This window comes from Perca fluviatilis, chromosome 11 (genome assembly GCF_010015445.1).
Source record: "Perca fluviatilis chromosome 11, GENO_Pfluv_1.0, whole genome shotgun sequence".
In the NCBI taxonomy this organism is placed as follows: Eukaryota; Metazoa; Chordata; class Actinopteri; order Perciformes; family Percidae; genus Perca; species Perca fluviatilis.
The window spans coordinates 7,969,317-7,988,605 of record NC_053122.1 but is presented as its reverse complement, the minus strand read 5'-3'; the positions used below and the strand labels follow the sequence as shown (position 1 = coordinate 7,988,605).

The 19,289-nt window shown below is 41.1% G+C and overlaps 1 protein-coding gene across 1 annotated transcript in view; it reads left to right on the top strand.

The window, feature by feature from the left end:
* LOC120568123 (xenotropic and polytropic retrovirus receptor 1 homolog) overlaps nt 1-16,657 on the top strand; it is a 50,958-nt gene extending 34,301 nt beyond the window's left edge. The window contains exons 3-16 of the mRNA XM_039815391.1: nt 1,953-2,054; nt 2,218-2,441; nt 3,096-3,245; nt 8,406-8,489; nt 9,234-9,315; nt 9,913-10,002; nt 10,288-10,385; nt 10,725-10,904; nt 12,214-12,379; nt 12,479-12,670; nt 13,474-13,640; nt 13,769-13,908; nt 14,550-14,771; nt 14,861-16,657. Coding sequence (XP_039671325.1) covers nt 1,953-2,054; nt 2,218-2,441; nt 3,096-3,245; nt 8,406-8,489; nt 9,234-9,315; nt 9,913-10,002; nt 10,288-10,385; nt 10,725-10,904; nt 12,214-12,379; nt 12,479-12,670; nt 13,474-13,640; nt 13,769-13,908; nt 14,550-14,771; nt 14,861-14,915 — 1,952 coding nt within the window. The 3' untranslated portion in view covers nt 14,916-16,657. The remainder of the gene's footprint in view (nt 1-1,952; nt 2,055-2,217; nt 2,442-3,095; nt 3,246-8,405; nt 8,490-9,233; nt 9,316-9,912; nt 10,003-10,287; nt 10,386-10,724; nt 10,905-12,213; nt 12,380-12,478; nt 12,671-13,473; nt 13,641-13,768; nt 13,909-14,549; nt 14,772-14,860) is intronic.
* The last annotated feature ends 2,632 nt before the right edge of the window (nt 16,658-19,289 follow it).

The following is a 19,289-nucleotide window of genomic DNA, read 5'->3' as shown; positions in this document are numbered from 1 at the left end:
TTAGGTAGGGACAGATAAAAAAAACATAGATAAGCTTAAACAGTCATCTGATGCACCGGTATATGTATCATAGTGTTTTTAGCTGAAGCTAATTCACGACACTTGTCCCTAGTAGGGCTTTTGGTGAAAAATAAAAGATACAGCATTATTAAAAAATAAGAGAGAGATAAATGAAAAAGGAAAGAAAGTATACAGAGAGAGCACAGTGTAAAAACTAAACATGAGAGCAATATTGTTCCTGAATTAGCCACAATTAGTTTTTGTTTTTTTAAGGTGGCTAATGTTGGGATACATTTCAAGTGGAAGGCAGAGAGTTCAATAATTTTCCCCCTTTTACTGAAAAGGCAGTTTGGGCAAATGATGAAAGGGATGCTACAATTGCCTTATAACGCTGCTCGGGTGGTGGATCTGGTACCACTTTGCTGTCTTGTTATTGTTTTGCAAAGGGGTGGGGGAGCAGCGTTATTTAGGCATTTGAAGACCAATTTAACAAAATGCAGGGAGATAAAATTAGCAAAACTTAAAATCTTATGTTTGCTTATAATTTGGCAGTGGCGGTACCTTTTATTCTCTTCTTGTCCAGGACTGTCAAGGCTCTGTTATAAAGACACTGGTCTTAATTGATGTCAGGTGAGCTGGGGACCATGTGGTTAAGCCATACGATGTGTGTGAGAGAATCATCAGCTGATGTAGCAACATTGTAGCAATACAATTCACCACGCATTTATCGCGCAATCTGATGACCATTTCAAACTGCCATACAGTCTGTCATAGTTTGCCATAGATTTTATTAGACCGTGCACAGTGTGACATGCAATAAACGTACACGATCGTTGTTGTTACACAGTTTAAAGACTACTCTAAAGTGTCCGAAAAAAACACTCTGCCTTCCTTAAACACAGAACCATATTTTCAAAATAGAATGAAGATGACATTTTCATGTATCACCATCTCCACACTGTATTTATGTTGCCTTGGTCAAGGAGACACCTACATTGTATTAGTGTTGGATACAGTTATTTATGAAAAGGGAGTATGCGAACGGCATTAAAGTTGTAATTCATATGCATTATATAAGTCAAAAGTGTTTAAGGGTTAAAAAATAAAAGTGTTCACAGAAAAACAACAAGAGAATCCAGATTTTTGGAAACTGTTGTCAGATCTGGATGCCCTGCTGCTGTCTCACTGCTCCACCTGCTGGCCAGAGCAGGACAGTACGGGGGTTTGCTGCAAAAAGACCTGATGGAGATTTACATTCTCACCCTCGGATCCTCCATCCCCACTGGTCCTTGTTTTGCCTTTGCTGTCCTCTCCTCACCATCCCCTTCTGCCCTTCCTGTTTATTTTCCATCTACATTCAGGTCCAATAAAGTGGTTTAATTAGTAGGGCTGGGACGATGTGCTTTTGTCCCGATTCGATTCTTTCACCATACATGGGCGCCGGTTGGATTTGTATTGTGATTTTTATTCATTTTCATTAATTGTGATTCAATAGTACTGACTATTGCCATTTTCTTTTCCATCTTTAACAAAAACAAAAGTTGAATAATACACTTCTGGAGACAATATATCATGGGACATTTCTAAAAACGACTTGTTTTCTAAAAAGAATGCACATCACATGCCAGTCAGTCAGTCTGACATTTTATTTCATTTGTAAAGAAGTACATAACATGGATTTTCTGCTTTTTCTGCTTTGCTCTGTTTTGCTGGAAACAGATATGATGTAGTCGGCAGTATGGTATAAACAGAAAATATTTAGGTCAATCATTGATAAAGAAATAAAAAATATTGATTCTGGGGGAAATGATTGATTTTAGAAATCGTCGCCAAAAAATATAAATAAATCACGATACATGCGTGAATGGATTTTGATTCCCCTACTAATTAGTGCTGCGTCTCCACTCTGGTCTGGAAGGCTCACTAATCTGACAACTCTTATCTCCCTTCAGTCACAGACGAGGATACGGTTAAGAGGTACTATGCCAAGTTTGAGGAGAAGTTCTTCCAGACATGTGAAAAAGAACTGGCCAAGATCAACACCTTCTACTCTGGTAATGACTTCCTACTCTGCACACACACACACACACACATACACACAGTCATATACCTAAGAAGAGCTAGAAATCACTCATTCAGATACAGCTCTGTTGTGCTCATTATCCTGCAGAGGCTTTCTATCTTTAAATCTCTTTTGTTCTCCTCCTCCCCATTCAGAAAAGCTGGCTGAGGCTCAGCGGCGATTCGCCACGCTGCAGAACGAGCTGCAGTCCTCATTGGACGCCCAGAGGGAGAGCTGGGCTAACGGGCGGGGCCTGCGGAAGAGGAAGACGGTGTTCGCCCTGTCGCAGCAGGAGCGATGCAAACACCGAAACATAAAGGACCTGCAGCTGGCCTTCTCAGAGTTCTACCTCAGCCTCATACTGCTGCAGAACTACCAGGTGCTGTTCACACGCTCAAACTACATCTCAGCCCGCAGACACGCGAAGCAAATTCACCCAACAGACAATTTTCCAGTCTCCCTATAAAGATTGTATTAGTTTATTATTTATTGCAATGCTGATCGTTCACAACAAACAACAACTGCAAATGAAAGTTATATAGATTTGTTGTCCCTGGCAAGATGTTAGAAATGCACCCTAAAAATAGTAACAAAAGTAATACATGTCTTATGCCTAGTTGCTAAAGCTTTAAGTAATGATTGTATTAATCCTTAAGAGGGTGTGGTAATGATTAAATGAAGGAGCTGGTAGATTTGCTTCACTTACCAACCCAAAAAAACTTAGGTAATCTTTTGAATGGTTGGTAGAATTTGGCCATTTGGCTGGTGGATGAAAAAGTTCATTTTGAACCCTGATTATGTGTAGAATAAGCCACTATTATATGTAGAGTACATTATCATTATTTCAGTCAGTGCAGATAGGGGGTGTACTGCACATTCAGTCTGCTTGGCTAAACACAGCTGTACCACATGCAGAGCCTTGTCACTTTTAGGTAACTTCTAGTTTCACATCTTTCATGAGCAGTGGTTAACTCACTCTCTCTCTCTCTCTCTCTCTCTCTCTCTCTCTCTCTGTGTCTTTGTGTCTCTGTAGAACCTGAACTTCACAGGTTTCAGGAAGATCCTGAAGAAGCATGATAAGATTTTGGAGACGTCGAGGGGGGCTGACTGGAGGGTGGTCCACGTTGAAGTGGCTCCATTTTACACATGCAAGAAAATCACACAGCTCATCTCTGAGACCGAGGTGCACACACATACTTTAAATGTTCAATGTTCAATTTATTTATAAAGCACATATTAATACAACAAAAGTTGACCACAGTGCTGTACAAAAAATAAAATAAAACAATCTTCAAGACATTTAAATTCTGGACCTTGCCACTAGTAAATACTACTAAAATCCTATCACATCATTAACCAGAGTTAAGCCAGAGTGAAAAAGTAAGCTTTCAAATGTCGTTTAAACTCTATAAGAGAGGAACATTCCCTAATATAAGGATGGAAGCTATTCCACAGCCTGGGAGCAACGGCCGCAAAAGAGCGATCCCCTCTCATTTTCCTGTACGTCCGCGGGACTACCAAGAGATTTAATGATTCGGAGCGAAGTGTAGATATTCATGTAAACGTGCTGAAATTCACACACGTTGTATTAGCATCGCTGTAGTTAAAGTCAACGTTTAAGTAAAAGTCAAACAGACACAGGCCTGCGGCTCTTATACATCCACGACACCAACAGAGAGCAGAGGACAGAGACAGTGATTTAACTTGGGCCGTGTTCAGCCCTGAGACAACATAGCAAAGCGTTTATTTCGACGGAAGCGCTGGTGTGTTGAACACCCTGGTGTGTTGGCACACTGCCTTTTGAATACGGCAGGATTTGTACACGTCACCGCTGATTGAGTAGCACCTCTGACATAGCAACTGGGGCTGCACGATATGTGGGAAATATGCGATAATGTTGTTGAATATCGCGATAACGATATTACTTGCGATAAATAAACCAATATTAAAGTGAACTCAGTTCTGCTTTCAGTATTCTGCTTATATACAACACATTGCTTGTTGAATTTATAACAAATGAAAGATAACCATTTCCAACATTCTTTTATTGAACAAATTGAACATTGAATTGAATATAAATAGCAGCACTAAAGAAAGAATGAACTTCAACTTACACAACAAACTCTGAGGGCCCTATCTTCACCCGGCGCAGCGCAAAGCCCGACGCAAGTGCCTTTGCTAGTTTAAGACCGACGCAGTTGTCAATTTCCCGTCCAGCACACTACGCTTGTTACACACACACATAGGGAAGTGCAGCAGCACACACACATGCAAAAGTATATTACGGTGAAAATCCACCATCATAATAGCAATGCTCCAAGGTCCAAACGTGCCTGGCTTTTAAAGGGAATGGGAGATGATCTCTGATTGGTTGATTGCATGTTACGCCCAAAACACACCTATGATTAATTAAGACACTAAGTACAACCCTTTTGAACCAGGCGCCCGGCACACGGACCCTTTTTTCCACCGTTAAACTAGCAAAAGTGGATTTGGACACGCCCTTAACGCAACTGCGCCAGGCGCTTCACCCCGTGCGATTAGATCAAGGTCAAGGTCAAGGTCGTTTTATTTCATACCCGTGGGTAAATTCGTTATGCAGTAAAAAGAATTTGGTTGTCCACACATAATAAACATAACAACATACAATTAATCCACATACAAATTTACAAGTAATAATTAATAATCATCAATACTCATCATGACAAACTGCACCGCAACACATAGGTGTTCTCTATCCATGTTAATTATGAAAGAACTAAATCTTCTCTCGTACTGATATTATTTAAAACTTCAATTGCGCGCCGGAAAAAAAAGTATTCCTGTACCGTCTTGTTTTTTCCATCTTGAGGCTGCAAACCGGCAACCAGACGGAAGTAACCTTAAAATCAATTCGGTAAGGGATGCGACAGATCACTCAAGACAGTACTTGCTTTCCGTACAGCTGATTTGTGTAAATACTTCCTAAATTATTTTGATTTACTCCTATTATTCTACTCCCACCTTACAATTTGGTTTAAAGAGTTTTTGTTCTTCACCACACCGGGCTTCCATACCACACCCCAATGGAGAATGACAGAACAGATTCTATAAAAGCAGAATAAAATAATGTCAACATGTCGCCTCTCAACGTGAAATTTTGCAAGTTTCCTAAGGCAACTCAAACGCTGTGCACTTTTCTTACAGACCATTTCGCAATTCAGCTCGAATGACAATTTTGAATCAATAACAATACCAAGATATTTAAAATTCTCTACCTGATCCACATCCTCCCCTTTAATAATCGTAGTGACATGATCAACAGGGCGTGTTCTAAAATCAATTATCATATCTTTAGTTTTAGTAATATTTAACTTTAAATAGGAATCGTCACACCAGGTTACAAAATCCTCTACAACTGGACCATGGCCAGACTCATCCCCCTGTAGCAGGCTCACCAACACTGTATCGTCAGCAAACTTTATAAATATCCTGTTTTCATGTAAGCTTTGACACATGTTGGTGTATAGAATGTATAGTAAGGGTGAAAGAACACAGCCTTGTGGTGATCCTGTGGATAAACATAATACATCAGAAAAGCTACCATTTACTTTTACCCTCTGCGTTCTATTAGTTAAAAAGTCTAGTAACCATCCCACTACATTGTGGTTCAACTTAAAATACTCTAGCAGTCTTCTGGCTAATATGTGGGGTTGAATAGTGTTAAAAGCAGACGCAAAAGTCAATGAACAAGATTCTGCGTGAGTATTTTTACCCTCTAGATGCTTAGTCAGTAAGGTATCAACAACAAGTGAAGCATCCTCAACACTTCTATTCACTCTATATGCGAATTGCAAAGGATCGAGGACTTGTCCAGTCTTATTTAAAAGCTCAGATTTCACTAATTTCTCAAATGATTTCATCACTAAAGAAGTGAGGGCAACCGGTCTCAGGTCATTAAGTACTTTAGGCTTATTGCATTTAGGAACAGGAATAATAATAGACTTTTTCCACAGGTTAGGTACCTTTTGTACCCGTAGTGACCAATTAAAAATATCAGAAAATATTAAGGTTAGTTGCTTTGCACAGTGCTTTAAAATTCTCCCACATATATGGTCTGGACCAGGACTCTTGTTTACCTTAGTGGTGAGAAACATTTTCTCCACCGCTGCCTGTTCTAAGACTATATGGGAATCATCCTTACATAGGCTTCTTAGTTCTTCTACTTCATTTTTAAAATCAAAACTCTCAAACCTTGAATAAAACATATTAAGAGCATTTGAAAAGTCATCATTTGATCTAAAACCGTCAATACACACCGTGCTCTTATTTACATTATGGTGTATTCCTGCAATTGTCTTCATACCCGACCAAGCTGAACCCAAGTTATTATCTGCCAAGTTTTTTTCTAACTTAACTTTATATGCTTGTTTAGCTTTAAAGATCTCTGTTCTAACCTCTTTCCGCTGTTACTCCTCTATCCCTCTTTCTATCACCTATGGCTAATTGTTTGTTCAGCAAACTTTATTTGATTGATTTTGACATCCATGGTTTAGTATTAGAGAAAACCTTAAATGTACGTGTAGGCACACATATCATATTCTCACAAAAGGTTATGTATGAACATACAACATCAGTCAGTTCATCAATATGTTCACAAGAGTCTTTGAAGACCTCCCAGTCTGTACAATCAAAGCACCCCTTGCAAACGGGTACAGTCGGTCTTCTGACCAAATTTTAACTTCTCTTGTCTGAGGTTTTTCTCTCTTGAATAATGGTCTATAAATAGGAAGGAGCTGTACGCCAATTATGATCAGCAGATCCCAGTGCTGACAAAATTACAGACTTGTATGCCCCTTTATATTCCCATAACAGAGATCCAGCGTTTTTATGTTGTGTTGTTGGGCACGTGATGTACTGGTAAAAATTGGGCAGGGTCTTTAAGTATGACACATGATTAAAAAAAATCTCCCAAAATAAAATTCGGCCTCTGGTGAAATGTTTTGAAGTCCTTGAACAACATCAGATACAGTGTTCGCATGCGACGTTGTTTGCTTTTGGGTGAATGTACACAACAGTTATAAAAATTTGTGGAAATTCTCCGGCAAATAAAATGGACGAAGGGATACCGACAATAACTCAATATTGGTGTACAAATGTTCTCCCGAACAGTCACTGAAGTACAATAGCGTTTGTTGACATAAAGGCATACACCCCCACCGCGGGATTTACCTGTGATGTCCGCGTTCCTGTCTGTGCGAATGGAATGCCGAAACCATCAACACTCAAGCCATTATCCAGATCCTGCTCAGTTAGCCAGGATTCTGTGAATGCCATTGCACAGCTGTTTCTGTAATCCTGCAGGAAACGAACATTTCCTTGCAACTCGTCGAGTTTGTTCCGTAGTGACTGTACATTCCCACGCATCAATGACGGCGCAGAGCGATACGGGTCAGCTGTTTACTCCGTAATCGCTGACAAACACCACTTTTTTTTTTTTTTTTTTTTTCTTTAACTTTCCCAGCATCATCTCCCGGTGCAGAATTACAATTCTCCCTCCGAAGTATGCCGCCTGGAAGTTTAGAAAGCGGGTACTGTCCAATAAGTAGACTCGGTGAGTTCCAAGCCAGTAATTGTTCCCTGGTGTACTGAATCCTCGAGGCCGGCACCGTAGTTCCATGGCAAGCAGGATTCAGGTCAAACAAAATCCAACAAGCGATTAAAATGAACAGCTCCATTTAACCCAATGGATAGTTCGTGTTAAGCACACTTTGTCATGAGAAAACACAAACTATTTAAACATAAAACATGCACAGAGACTCTATAAAACAACACAAAGGACGCCAAGTTTTTCCTTCTGCTGGTCGCCGCGTGCGCAGCGCCCGGAAGTGTGCTCTCAGATCGTTAAAATAGGGCCCTGAGTGTCGCAGCCTTTCACGATGTGTTTATTGGGCCAGCTGATATTTCAAGACGATAAAAAAAAGAAAACAATGTATTGTGCATCCCTAATACCAACCAAACGAGAGAAGACGTACCGCATACATTTTGTTAATCCTGAAAACCGCTCCTCACCGTTTTCAGATTGAACTCTCTTTTAATCTTTTTTTATTTTTACTGCTCTTCATTCTTGTTTTTATTTCTCCAAATGTTGTCTTCCTATTGTTTGGCCTCACCATTTAGCTCTCTGTTGTTATATTGACCTCTGGAAATCCGGCTTTTTTCCTTGCTTTGTCTGTCAAAGCACTTTGAAAATTGTTTTTTAAAGGCGGTCTATAAATAAAGTCATTATTATTGTGAACATTATCAATATAATATCAGTTGGGAAGAGAGCAAACCCCACAAATTCTCTCTCTGTGTATTTCAGGCGTTGGTCACAACGGAGCTGGAAGGTGGCGACAGGCAGAGGGCCATGAAGAGGCTGAGGGTTCCTCCCCTGGGAGCTGCACAGGTTAGACACACACACACACACACACACACACACACACACACACACACACACACACACACACACACACACACACTAGGGATCGACCGATACAGGTATTTCAAGGACGATACCGATTATTAGTACAACCAATATTTGGAACCAATATGCATATACAGTGAAAATGATGATCTTTTAGTCAAAATTAAGATTTTGGAATGTTACAAACTCCAACAAAAAACATTGTTTTTTAATAAATGACAAACTTTCAACATATTACCCAGTAACAGATAATCAGATAGTGTTGTGGGTGGCACATGAAGTCAGACTCAGTGGTGAGTGAAACCGAAGAAAAGGGACAGACACAGAGCTGTAGCCGAGCTAAAGCAGAACACTTTTTAACTCATTAACTATATTGGTTATCAGTCAAATAAAACGCAGATACAGATCATCTGCAAACTGCCAAAAAAAATAACGGCCAGATAATCAGTCTATCTTTAATACACGCACGCACATATGCTCCTGTTGTCCTTTTATTGCACAAAATCAAACTTTCACCCACAGAAAGTTTCCTTTGGTAACAGATGTCAACAAAGTGCATGACCAAGATGCCCTATTTAACTTGTCTTGTGATTGTGGCCGGGTTAGCACCGACCTGCATGTCTTCATCTGTCCTGTGAAAACAAAGGCCTAAAAATGCCCCAAAAAAATATATATAAATATTGTCATGCTCTGAGGGGTTGACTGTGTCTGTCTGTCTGCCTACAGCCTGCTCCTGCTTGGACCACCTTTAGAGTCGGCCTTTACTGTGGAGTATTCCTCGTCTTAATAGTCACTGTGGTCATTACAGGTAACACATACAGTACATACACACGTATACATACAATTCATGCAATTCAACTATTGTTACATAAATTCTATATGTAAGAGGATAGAATATTTTAAGATTTGAAGGTATGACACTGTGAGTCCTCTAGTGATTCAATTTTACTTCCTGGAAAAAATAACTGTCACGGTGTCCAGGCCAGAAAATATACAGCACTTGCCACATTTGGGCTTGCATCAATCACAACAGAACACTCTGTAGTTTCAGGGTCATAACCTATGTATGTCTTTTGCATTGTGGATACTGTTTTATAATCCTTAAGAAGAATGAAGGAATAAGTAAGCTTTTTCTTTCTCTCTCTCTGCCTATTACTTTCCATTTGTTTGATTTGAGCAAATAAATAAAAGTCAAACTATCCTCTCCAGTTGGCAACAGCACAATCATTATCAATATTCAGCGGCCAATTTAAAAAAAAAAAAAAAAAAGTAGCAATACAAGACTGGGCAAAATCATGTTGTTTCATGTTAAGTTGTTACTGAATGATCTTGTGTAAGTGTTCTCACTCTCCTTCTCTGGTTTTGCACTTCTATCATTTTCCATTTTCCCTCTACCTGTCACTAGGAGCTGTGGTGACAGAAGAAGTTGATGTTTGGCCTATGGTCAGGATCTACAGAGGAGGCTTCCTGTTAATAGAATTTCTCTTCCTGTTAGGTACGCAAACACACACACACACACACGGTACGGTTTCCGTACATTCAGTTCAGGACATGGAAGGGAGAAAGGAAAACGAGCCTTGTTGTACCCCAATAATGCATAAAAAACATATGCTATCGGCAATGGAAATGTTAGGTAAATTACAGTTTCAGTTACCAATTTATATTGCACGTACACACACGTGCATGTTTCCCTACCAACTAAGTTTGAATGGTTTTCCCGTTCGAAGTAAGAGCGCAAACAACGTGAAGTCGATGTCAGTCCTGTTTTTCTCTCTTCCAGGCATCAACACGTACGGCTGGAGGCAGGCGGGGGTTAACCACGTACTCATATTTGAACTCAACCCCAGAAACAACTTGTCACATCAACATCTGTTTGAGGTATAAGCACACACATGCAAACATTCTGTCTAACAAAATGAGATGGAAAATAATAACTTTGTAACCAGGAGCATGTCAATCAATCCGTTGTTCTATACATGAGTCAATATGCTGGATATTCATTTGTCTTTATGGATTTCAGACATTTCTCCATGCTGATGGATATTGTGACTGAATTTGTGTGTGTGTGTGTGTGTGTGTGTGTGTGTGTGTGTGTGTGTGTGTGTGTGTGTGTGTGTGTGTGTGTGTGTGTGTGTGTGTGTGTGTGTGTGTGTGTGTGTGTGTGTGTGTGTGTGTGTGTGTGTGTGTGTGTGTGTGTGTGTGTGTGTGTGTGGGCAGATTGCAGGTCTATTGGGGGTGCTGTGGTGCGTCAGCCTGCTGTGCTGTCTCTTCAGTAGTAGCATCCTGGTACCAATGCAGGCTAACCCTCTTGCTCTCTACGGCCTCTTCCTCCTCTTCCTCATCAACCCCTTCAAGACCTGCTACTACAAGTCCCGCTTCTGGCTGCTCAAACTCTTGGTAGCGTCACTCGGTTACACACCATACAGTCGTCCTGTTTGCTTCTGTCACCACTGTTCACCTTTTGTGCGACCGCACGGTATATTTGATGCAGTAAATTATCTTCATTGTAGCTGACAGAGATGTTTGAAGTGTTTGACTGTTTCAAAGATCCACTATTTGACATTTCTAGGAAAAAAAGTTGCTCTATTTTGCATCTAAGTTGAGTGTTTTGGCTGAGCAGCACGCAGTTCAACCATAAGAAATAGAGCTCCAGACTTACTTTTTCCACAGGTTGCACTGGTGCGCCTACATTTTTTCATTTAGGTGCGCCAGCACATTATTTAAAGATTATTTTTTGGCTTTTCACTTTATTAGATAGTGCCAGTGGATAGACAAGAAAGGGACGACATAAAGCAAAGGGCCACCGGTCGGACCCGATCCCGGGCCGCTTCAAAGGACTCAGCCTACACGGGGCGCACACTGTACTGGGCGACCTAGAGGTCCCCAGTAGAGTGTGCGCCCTGCACAATAATTTAGGTGTACCCAAAAAATGTACAGCTCCTTTTTGGAGCCGCATTAAACTAAGCATATAAATATATGCATATATAATAAAGGTGCAAATACATGTTTTTTTCTTTATTTAGATCACTGCACAAACAAGAAATAGCAATAACCTAAATTGTTTAAAAAAAACTGATGATCTAGGATTTAAAATTGGTAAAATATATTTGTATTATCTGCAGTGTTACATATTATTATCATTTCTGACTCCTCATAGCCTGGTGCTGAAACGCCGTGGGGGAGGGGGGCTGCTCTGCCGGCCACACACCGGATTTTAAGATTCAAGATTTTTTATTTGCCATTTGTACACCAAACAGTCAACAATTCTTGTGCAGGCTCTTTGAGTCAAGTAAAAAAGAGTTAAGGGCAAAGAAAAGCACACTGACTAAGATAGAAAAATAATGTACAAGGTAAATAAAATAAGACAAAAAAACATAGATACTATACAAAAGAGTGCAAAAAATATAATACAATTTAAGACATTGTACTTTTTTTAACGTTTCAATAGTGTGACAGCAGTTCTTCAGGCACTACCAATGTGCAGAACTAAAAAATGTGTTTTAAGAAATCTATTTTGGTCATTATTGAGAACGGTTCAGATGCCAGTTCAGTCTATCACAACACCAGAAATAAAGAGCAAAAACACAAAAAAGAAATGGATGTAGTCCACTTAGTCAGAGCATATTAATGATCGCTTCAGGTCAGGATTGTGCAGCGAAACTGCTAATAACTCGGACACTGTCCTCTCTGGCCATTTCTTTCACAGTTTCGAGTGGTGACCGCTCCGTTTCATCGGGTTGGCTTTGCAGACTTCTGGCTGGCGGACCAGTTGAACTCTCTGGGTGTGGTTCTGATGGATCTGGAGTACATGATCTGTTTCTACAGTTTTGAACTGGACTGGAAACAACACAATGGACTCATCAGCAGCAAAGGTGAGACTGGACAATTAAAGGCCGTAAAGGCCCTGATCCAATGACGATGGACCCACGCCTCGTCGTGACCACTCTGTTTCTGCGTGCTGCTCTCTGCAGGTGACGTGTGTAATTCCTACTCCTATGGGGTCCGTGCGGTGATCCAGTGTCTTCCGGCTTGGTTCCGATTCGTCCAGTGTCTGCGACGTTACCGTGACTCCAAACGGGCCTTCCCTCACCTGGTTAACGCTGGGAAATACTCCACTTCCTTCTTTGTTGTCACCTTTGCTGCCCTGTACAGCACACATAAAGGTAGAATGGAGACTCAAATACACTACACATCTTTGTTGTATTCTACGCACAGATCGCACCAGGTTTTTATAGGAAACTGACCTTTATTAGAGACGGACCTTTTTATATTTTTCCATAACTTGGTAAAATGTCTCCCTGTTTTCTGATCTTCTCCTCTTTTACTGTTTTTATTGCTTCCCTGTTGTCATTATAACTTATCGGTCATGTCATACACACCCTGAAAAATTGCATACAATGCATGGGAATGAATTACAATAGAAATATATTTTAAATATATCTATAAGTCACTAAGAGTGTCTGAAAAGTCGCCAAATCTAGCGAGAAAGTCGGCAGGTTGGCAACACTGTCCACAACGTTACTGCTGAAGCTTCACGATTTCCCAAACTAAGGAGCGAAATCACAAAACGTGCTTGCGTGCATTAATCACACGTTAAAAAAACGAGTGGCCTCAAAAGGAATTTGCATTAACTCATTATTAACGCATCCATCTGGACAGCCCTGGTTATTTCCTTAAAGAAAAAGGATATTTTCCAGTTTTCCAGGCCATTGTATATTTAGTAGAGAGCGGCTGTTCCTGTTGTGTATCAGAAGCCAAAGTAACAGCAGGTTAAGATTTGATTAAATAATTCATCACTTGTATGTAGAAGTTAAAGGCTGCTTGGAATACATTTTTCGGACGGTCGTGCAAATGCAGTATTTTGCTTCTCTCCTGTAAGGGAAAAATACAGCTGTCTGGGTTATTAGAAAACACGTTTCCATTTTTAAACCTATTGATCTGATGCTCTCCCTCTCCCTCTCCTCAGCTGCAAAGCACGCTGACACCCAGATCTTCCTCTACTTGTATATCGGCTGTTTAGTGGTCAGCTCGTGTTACACGCTGATCTGGGATCTGAAGATGGACTGGGGCCTGTTTGACCGCAATGCAGGAGAGAATACCTTTCTGAGAGAGGAGATAGTCTACCCACATAAGGTATTTCTCCACACAGGGAGGAACCTGTGTTGGGGGAGAATGGCTGATACAGTGGCTCGATCCTTTCAAAAGGAGTCCCTGAGAATATAAACTGTCATAACTGTTGTGTTCTCCGTCTCTCCCTCCAGGCCTATTACTACAGCGCCATAGTGGAGGATGTGCTGTTGCGTTTTTCATGGACTTTAACGCTCTCCCTCAGCACAGTCCCTGGGTGGCACAACATCTCTGACATACTGGCGACTGTACTGGCCCCAATGGAGGTCTTTAGGTACACACAATCTTTCTTTATCTTTTCTATGACTGTTGATGAAGTCTGTGATGAAGGTTGGTGTGGACCATTGTTATTCACTATTGTTAGAATCTTTAATATGTGAAGTACAGCATTAGCCTAGAAATCTAGACGCACCCTAGTGGCAGCAAATTTAATTTGCAGCCAGGGGGGTCTAGGCACTCTCCGTTGACTTGTGAGCTGGAAAAACCAAACTCTAGTCAGGCCATTTACATCGTGTATAGAGTCGGTGGGCGGGGCTTATGGCTGCTGCTGCTGGGAACAGCGGTCTTCTGGAAGACTTGGAGTTCAGCTTTTCTTTGAGAAAAGAACAAAGAAGGCACTGAAATCATTCTTAAAAAAGGAAGATGTGTTCAGAGTTTTGCCGACCAGATACAGCAAAAGTTTAATCTATCAACAAGCTTCGCTACCTTCTTCGTAGCTCTGGTTGGTTGTAGCACTATCCTATTGCATGCAGAGGGAATGAAAGACAACCGTTTATCCCGCCCCTCGCATTGAGCCCTGTCCTGAGCCCAGCCCTGAGTTCCCAGACCCAACATCTTGATGTGGGTCTGACTTGTCAGGCAAGTACAGCATATGAGTAAAACTGGCCACTGACAGTCGATGTTTCTTCCTCACAGACGTTTTGTGTGGAACTTCTTTCGATTGGAGAACGAACACCTGAATAACTGTGGTGAGTTCAGGGCCGTCCGGGACATCAGTGTGGCTCCGCTCAATGCTGACGACCAGACGCTGCTGGAGCAGATGATGGACCAGGAGGACGGAGTCAGGAACCGGCAGGGCAAGAAGAGCTGGAAGAGGAGCTACAGCATGAGTCTACGCAGGCCGCGACTGGCCTCACAGTGAGTCTCATTAGCATTAGCACGCTAACCTGTTCTGTAACGCTACATAGCGTAAGTCAGTACTGTAAACACTCTTTTTCTCGTTTCAGGTCCAAGACCCGCGACACCAAGGTTTTGATAGAGGACACCGATGACGACTCCTGACATCAGGCCACGCCCCTCGCCTGGGTCCAGAATTTATTCAAAGGAGGTACCTCCACCTCCTAATCGAGGAATCACCCAGCGAGTCGGGCGTTGAACTCTCAGCCAAGGAAGGGTTTAAAACTCATGCCTACGTAATCCTTTCTCCGATGCATGAGCCGCTGCACGGGTTCAGAACTATTTCAAGGGAGGAGCTTTCACCTCTTGAAGAAACAACCCAGCAACATGGCCATCAAACTCCTGCTCCTACCTTCAATAATAACAGGGGTAGGCGTATCACTTAAACTCTACCTTACCCAAGCAGTGGGTGAAAAACTTCTCTCCCTGTCATCCACAGCCACCCAGAGGTGGACTATTTAACTAAACCCACTCCTCAGCCATTGCTTGGGCTCTTTCCTAAAAGCCTCAGCCTAGCATGAACAACGCAGCTAAACGGAATGCAAGCTGATCGCCCTGACAGGAAGTGTACCCGCTCCCTCTCGGTGCCACGCCGCTCCCACACAGGGAGAAGCCGACTTCAAGCCTACTGATGTTGAGGACCAAAAGGTTGTTTTTTTTTTCTCCCCTCTCCTTTTAGCTATTAGTCTCCGCCTACACCACACCTTAAAAGATCTCGCATCAACTTGTAATTTAGACTTCAAATTTTTTTTCCAATAAGAGAAAAGAAAGGATTGAAAAGTGTGTCCTTCTTTCAGCGACTTTTTAGGACTTGTGAACCTTCTTCCTGACCGCTTGGCGAACGGACTATGCTGACAAACATTTGGTAACGCCAATCAGTCAGTGGCTTGACTCCCTCACTCTTCAGCTTGCCCCTTCAAATCATCACAGAGCTGCCTACCTGCACCTTACATGCTTTAGAAACACACACAGAAACATGCACTTTGTAGAAGTGAAATGGAGTGGAATGCCTATTGTGTGTTCACACGACACTTGAACATTAATCTTTTTGAGACCCTGGGAAGAAACAACAACACGCTAAAAACAGACTAGCGATTATTTATAACCGTGGTTGTAAATATGAGATGGACCAAAGTGGGAGGTGGCGTGAAAATATTCAGAAAATATCAAATACTCCCTTATAAAAATAAAAAAAGTGCTGAGTTCAGACTGCATCGAGCAGCGCTGGAAACTTTACTTTTGTTTCTGGAGAAATATGAAGATCACCTTAATCATCCTGCGGTAACTCCCAACAGTCACCCCACGTGAAAAAAAAAAAAAATCTTCCATTTGGAAATGGTTTTACTGAATGTATGCCAACGTATTTATGTATGTATGAGTGGGAGAGATGTCTAAATACCACCTGTCAACCCATCTAGGCCAATCCGTTTTTGGAAACTTACAATAAGAGTTGAAATGAGTTCCTAGAAATTTTTATTTTGTCCCCTGAAATCCGGATTCCAGACTGATTGAACTTTTGGTTTATGAAAAAGTAAAACTGGTTAATTGAAACGTGATGATGAAAAGGGGGGAGGTCACCTGTCTATCACATACTGCTCAACCTGTCACAATCAAAAGATAAATAGATGTAGTTAAACTTGAATCTGAATGAAGTGGCTCTTCCAGCTGGTTTGGTGGTGAAGGACCCATGCGGGAGTGAATCTGATTGGCTGTGTTTTACACTGAGGAGATACATGCTGGCGTAACTCAGGTTCCATAAACATTCCAGTTTGGTTTTAACACTTTAACGGACAAGGCTGGTTGAAATAAATAACATGCTTGTCTCGAGACAAAGATATTTCAATATATCTGTATGTACAGTGTGTAATTGTATTAATCAACCCCTTTTTTGTGAGTCTACCGTCAATTTACAAATATCGGCTACGGCCTTTCTTACATCAGTCGCAGAGAGATCCAGGCCTTTGTTCCTAAATTCCCGTTTCACAATTAATGCTAACTCAAAACTTCCTTGTTTACCTGTCGTCTAGATAAATTTCCACAGCACCAATTCCATCAGTGATCCAACAATCATGTCGCACTCACCGATCTGCTTCTCCTTTCTAACGTATATAATGTTTTCATTCACCAATTGCCTGAATATTAATTCCAGTCCTTTTCCATTTTTGCTGACTGCTGTTACTCTACCACCAATGAAACTCAACGTCCTGCAGAATAACACATTACATTGAAAGTAATCCAGCCTTCCACTTATTGATGGGCTTTTAATGTTAAAACATCTACAGAAAGTGTTGCGTGTCATTGATGGCAGCTTGACATCGTTTGGAGCAGCAGAGGGGAATTAGTTCTGTATAAATGTGCATTATGCTTACTTTACCATGTAGAGCCATTGTTGTTTTTTTCCCCAGCCTTTTTTTGTTCACACATTATTTGATTTTGTTTGAGAAATTACAGTAACCATCTTTAACGGCTGGACGTTAAGGGGCTTGCTGGGGTTTTGGTGTGGTTTTGTCTCCAAAGTTTGACAAAGTCTCGGTCAGTAATAGGTTACACAGAATTACCATCACGTCATCTGCGTATTGGCAAACTCATTTCAGAGCGCAAAGCCCGACGCAAGTGTCTTTGCTAGTGTAAGAGTAAGACTGATGCGGGTGTCAATTTCCCGTCCAGTGCCCCGTCGTTTAAATAGCAAATGCACCTGCGCCCATCTGTGCGCCCACGGGTGTGCTGGTCTTACAGGGAGGTGTGTTCAGGTGTGTTCATTGGCGTATTGCTATCTCCAGGCAGCGGAAAGTGATGACGTCATTGACCCACAAAAACCTGTTCTAAAGTCAATAACGCAGCATTTCATGGTTATTTTAACGCCTGCTTCACCTCGTGGAGTTTTGGTGGCATAGTGCTCGTGCCATATATGATCTGCTCGCGCGCTTTCACTTCACGCATGAGGCAGATCAGTTTCTTCTCCTGAAAATCTCTCCTTCCTGCTCAGCAAATCTGCCATCATAATAGCAATGTGCCAAGGTCCAAACGCGCCAGGCTTTTAAATCACCCTATGATTAATTAAGACACTAAGTAAGTACAACCCTTCTGAACCATGCGCCCGGCGCACGGACCCTTTTTTCAACCATTAAACTAGCAAAAGTGGATTCGTACACACCCTAAATGCACCTTCAGCTTCACGCCGTGCGCTTAGATTGTTAAAATAGGGCCCATTATGTCTTGTGGCCACACTGGGGCCCTAGTGTCAACCTTTGCTACCTAAACATGAGAGCTACAAATTAAAACCATATTCTATTGTTTAATAAGACAGGTAGTTGTGATTACACTGGAGAAAATGTTTTTCTAAATGTTTCTTAAAGAGCGAACATATCTATTTTGTTGCTCTTTTTTTCTTTACATTCCCAAAGTGTTGGACACTTACGCAATGTGTCACTAGTTGTTTCCTACATCAGCTGACGTTGTTGTCTTAAACAAACTAGAATGTGGTTAAGTTGAGGAGGTTCTGTTAAGGTTTTATGTTCTTCTTCTCTTGTTTTTTATTAATCAGCCATTTAACACAAACCATTCTGCTTCTTCCTTTTTCATGGAGTTTGCGAATAGCTTGTGGATGCTATTTGGAGTGGATCAGAGTGACTGACTTCTAAAGTACTTCAGGAAGCTCTGATTTGAAGTCACGTGCCAGTGAGCAATAAGTCCCTCAATGATTATGTGCACTTTAATGCCAAACACATTTTCTTTCTCCTTTTCTTTGTCATTGTGAAAGCAGTCTCTGTCGCTCAGACTTGAGGAAGCTGCATGGCATTTTAGTTCTAGTAGAGTTTTAGTTTTCATCATCTTCTTTTAGTGACGCTTTCTGGAGCTTGCTAAGATATACTGTAGAACGGACATTTGAGGACTGAGATATGCGATGTTGAAACACTGGAGCCCGTTTCATTTGGGTCTCTCCAACATGACATTATGCACTATTTTCAACTCAGTCAGCGCTCTAGCTAGCAAGGATAGCAGAGCTGTTTCCAGTTTAGCCATTTAAACATGTCAGTTAAAAGAACAAATAATTTGTTAACTATACTTTTATTTCCAAGGATTTTGTATTGGACAGGCTTATTTTGCCAAGTTTGATTTAGATCCGTCAGAGCTGAGTGAACTGAACTCTCTCTATTGTGAAGGTTTTCAATCTTCAATGTCAGTTCATTTGAGAAATAACCTATTTTTTTGTAGTGACCACTGTAGTCTCTTACTGTGTGCTTACATTTATTTAACGTCATTCTTTCTTATTGTTACATGTATGCGATGTTTGACAAATATATGACATTTAACACGATTTCAAACATTGTAAGCCATTAGTAATATATATATATATTTCATATTGACCGTTTACATATATATATATAATATAATATAATGTCTCATAGAATAGAGAAGAGGCAATATTTGATAGGTCTATAAGTTACTTCTTAATTGCAAAAATACAAAACAAGCAAT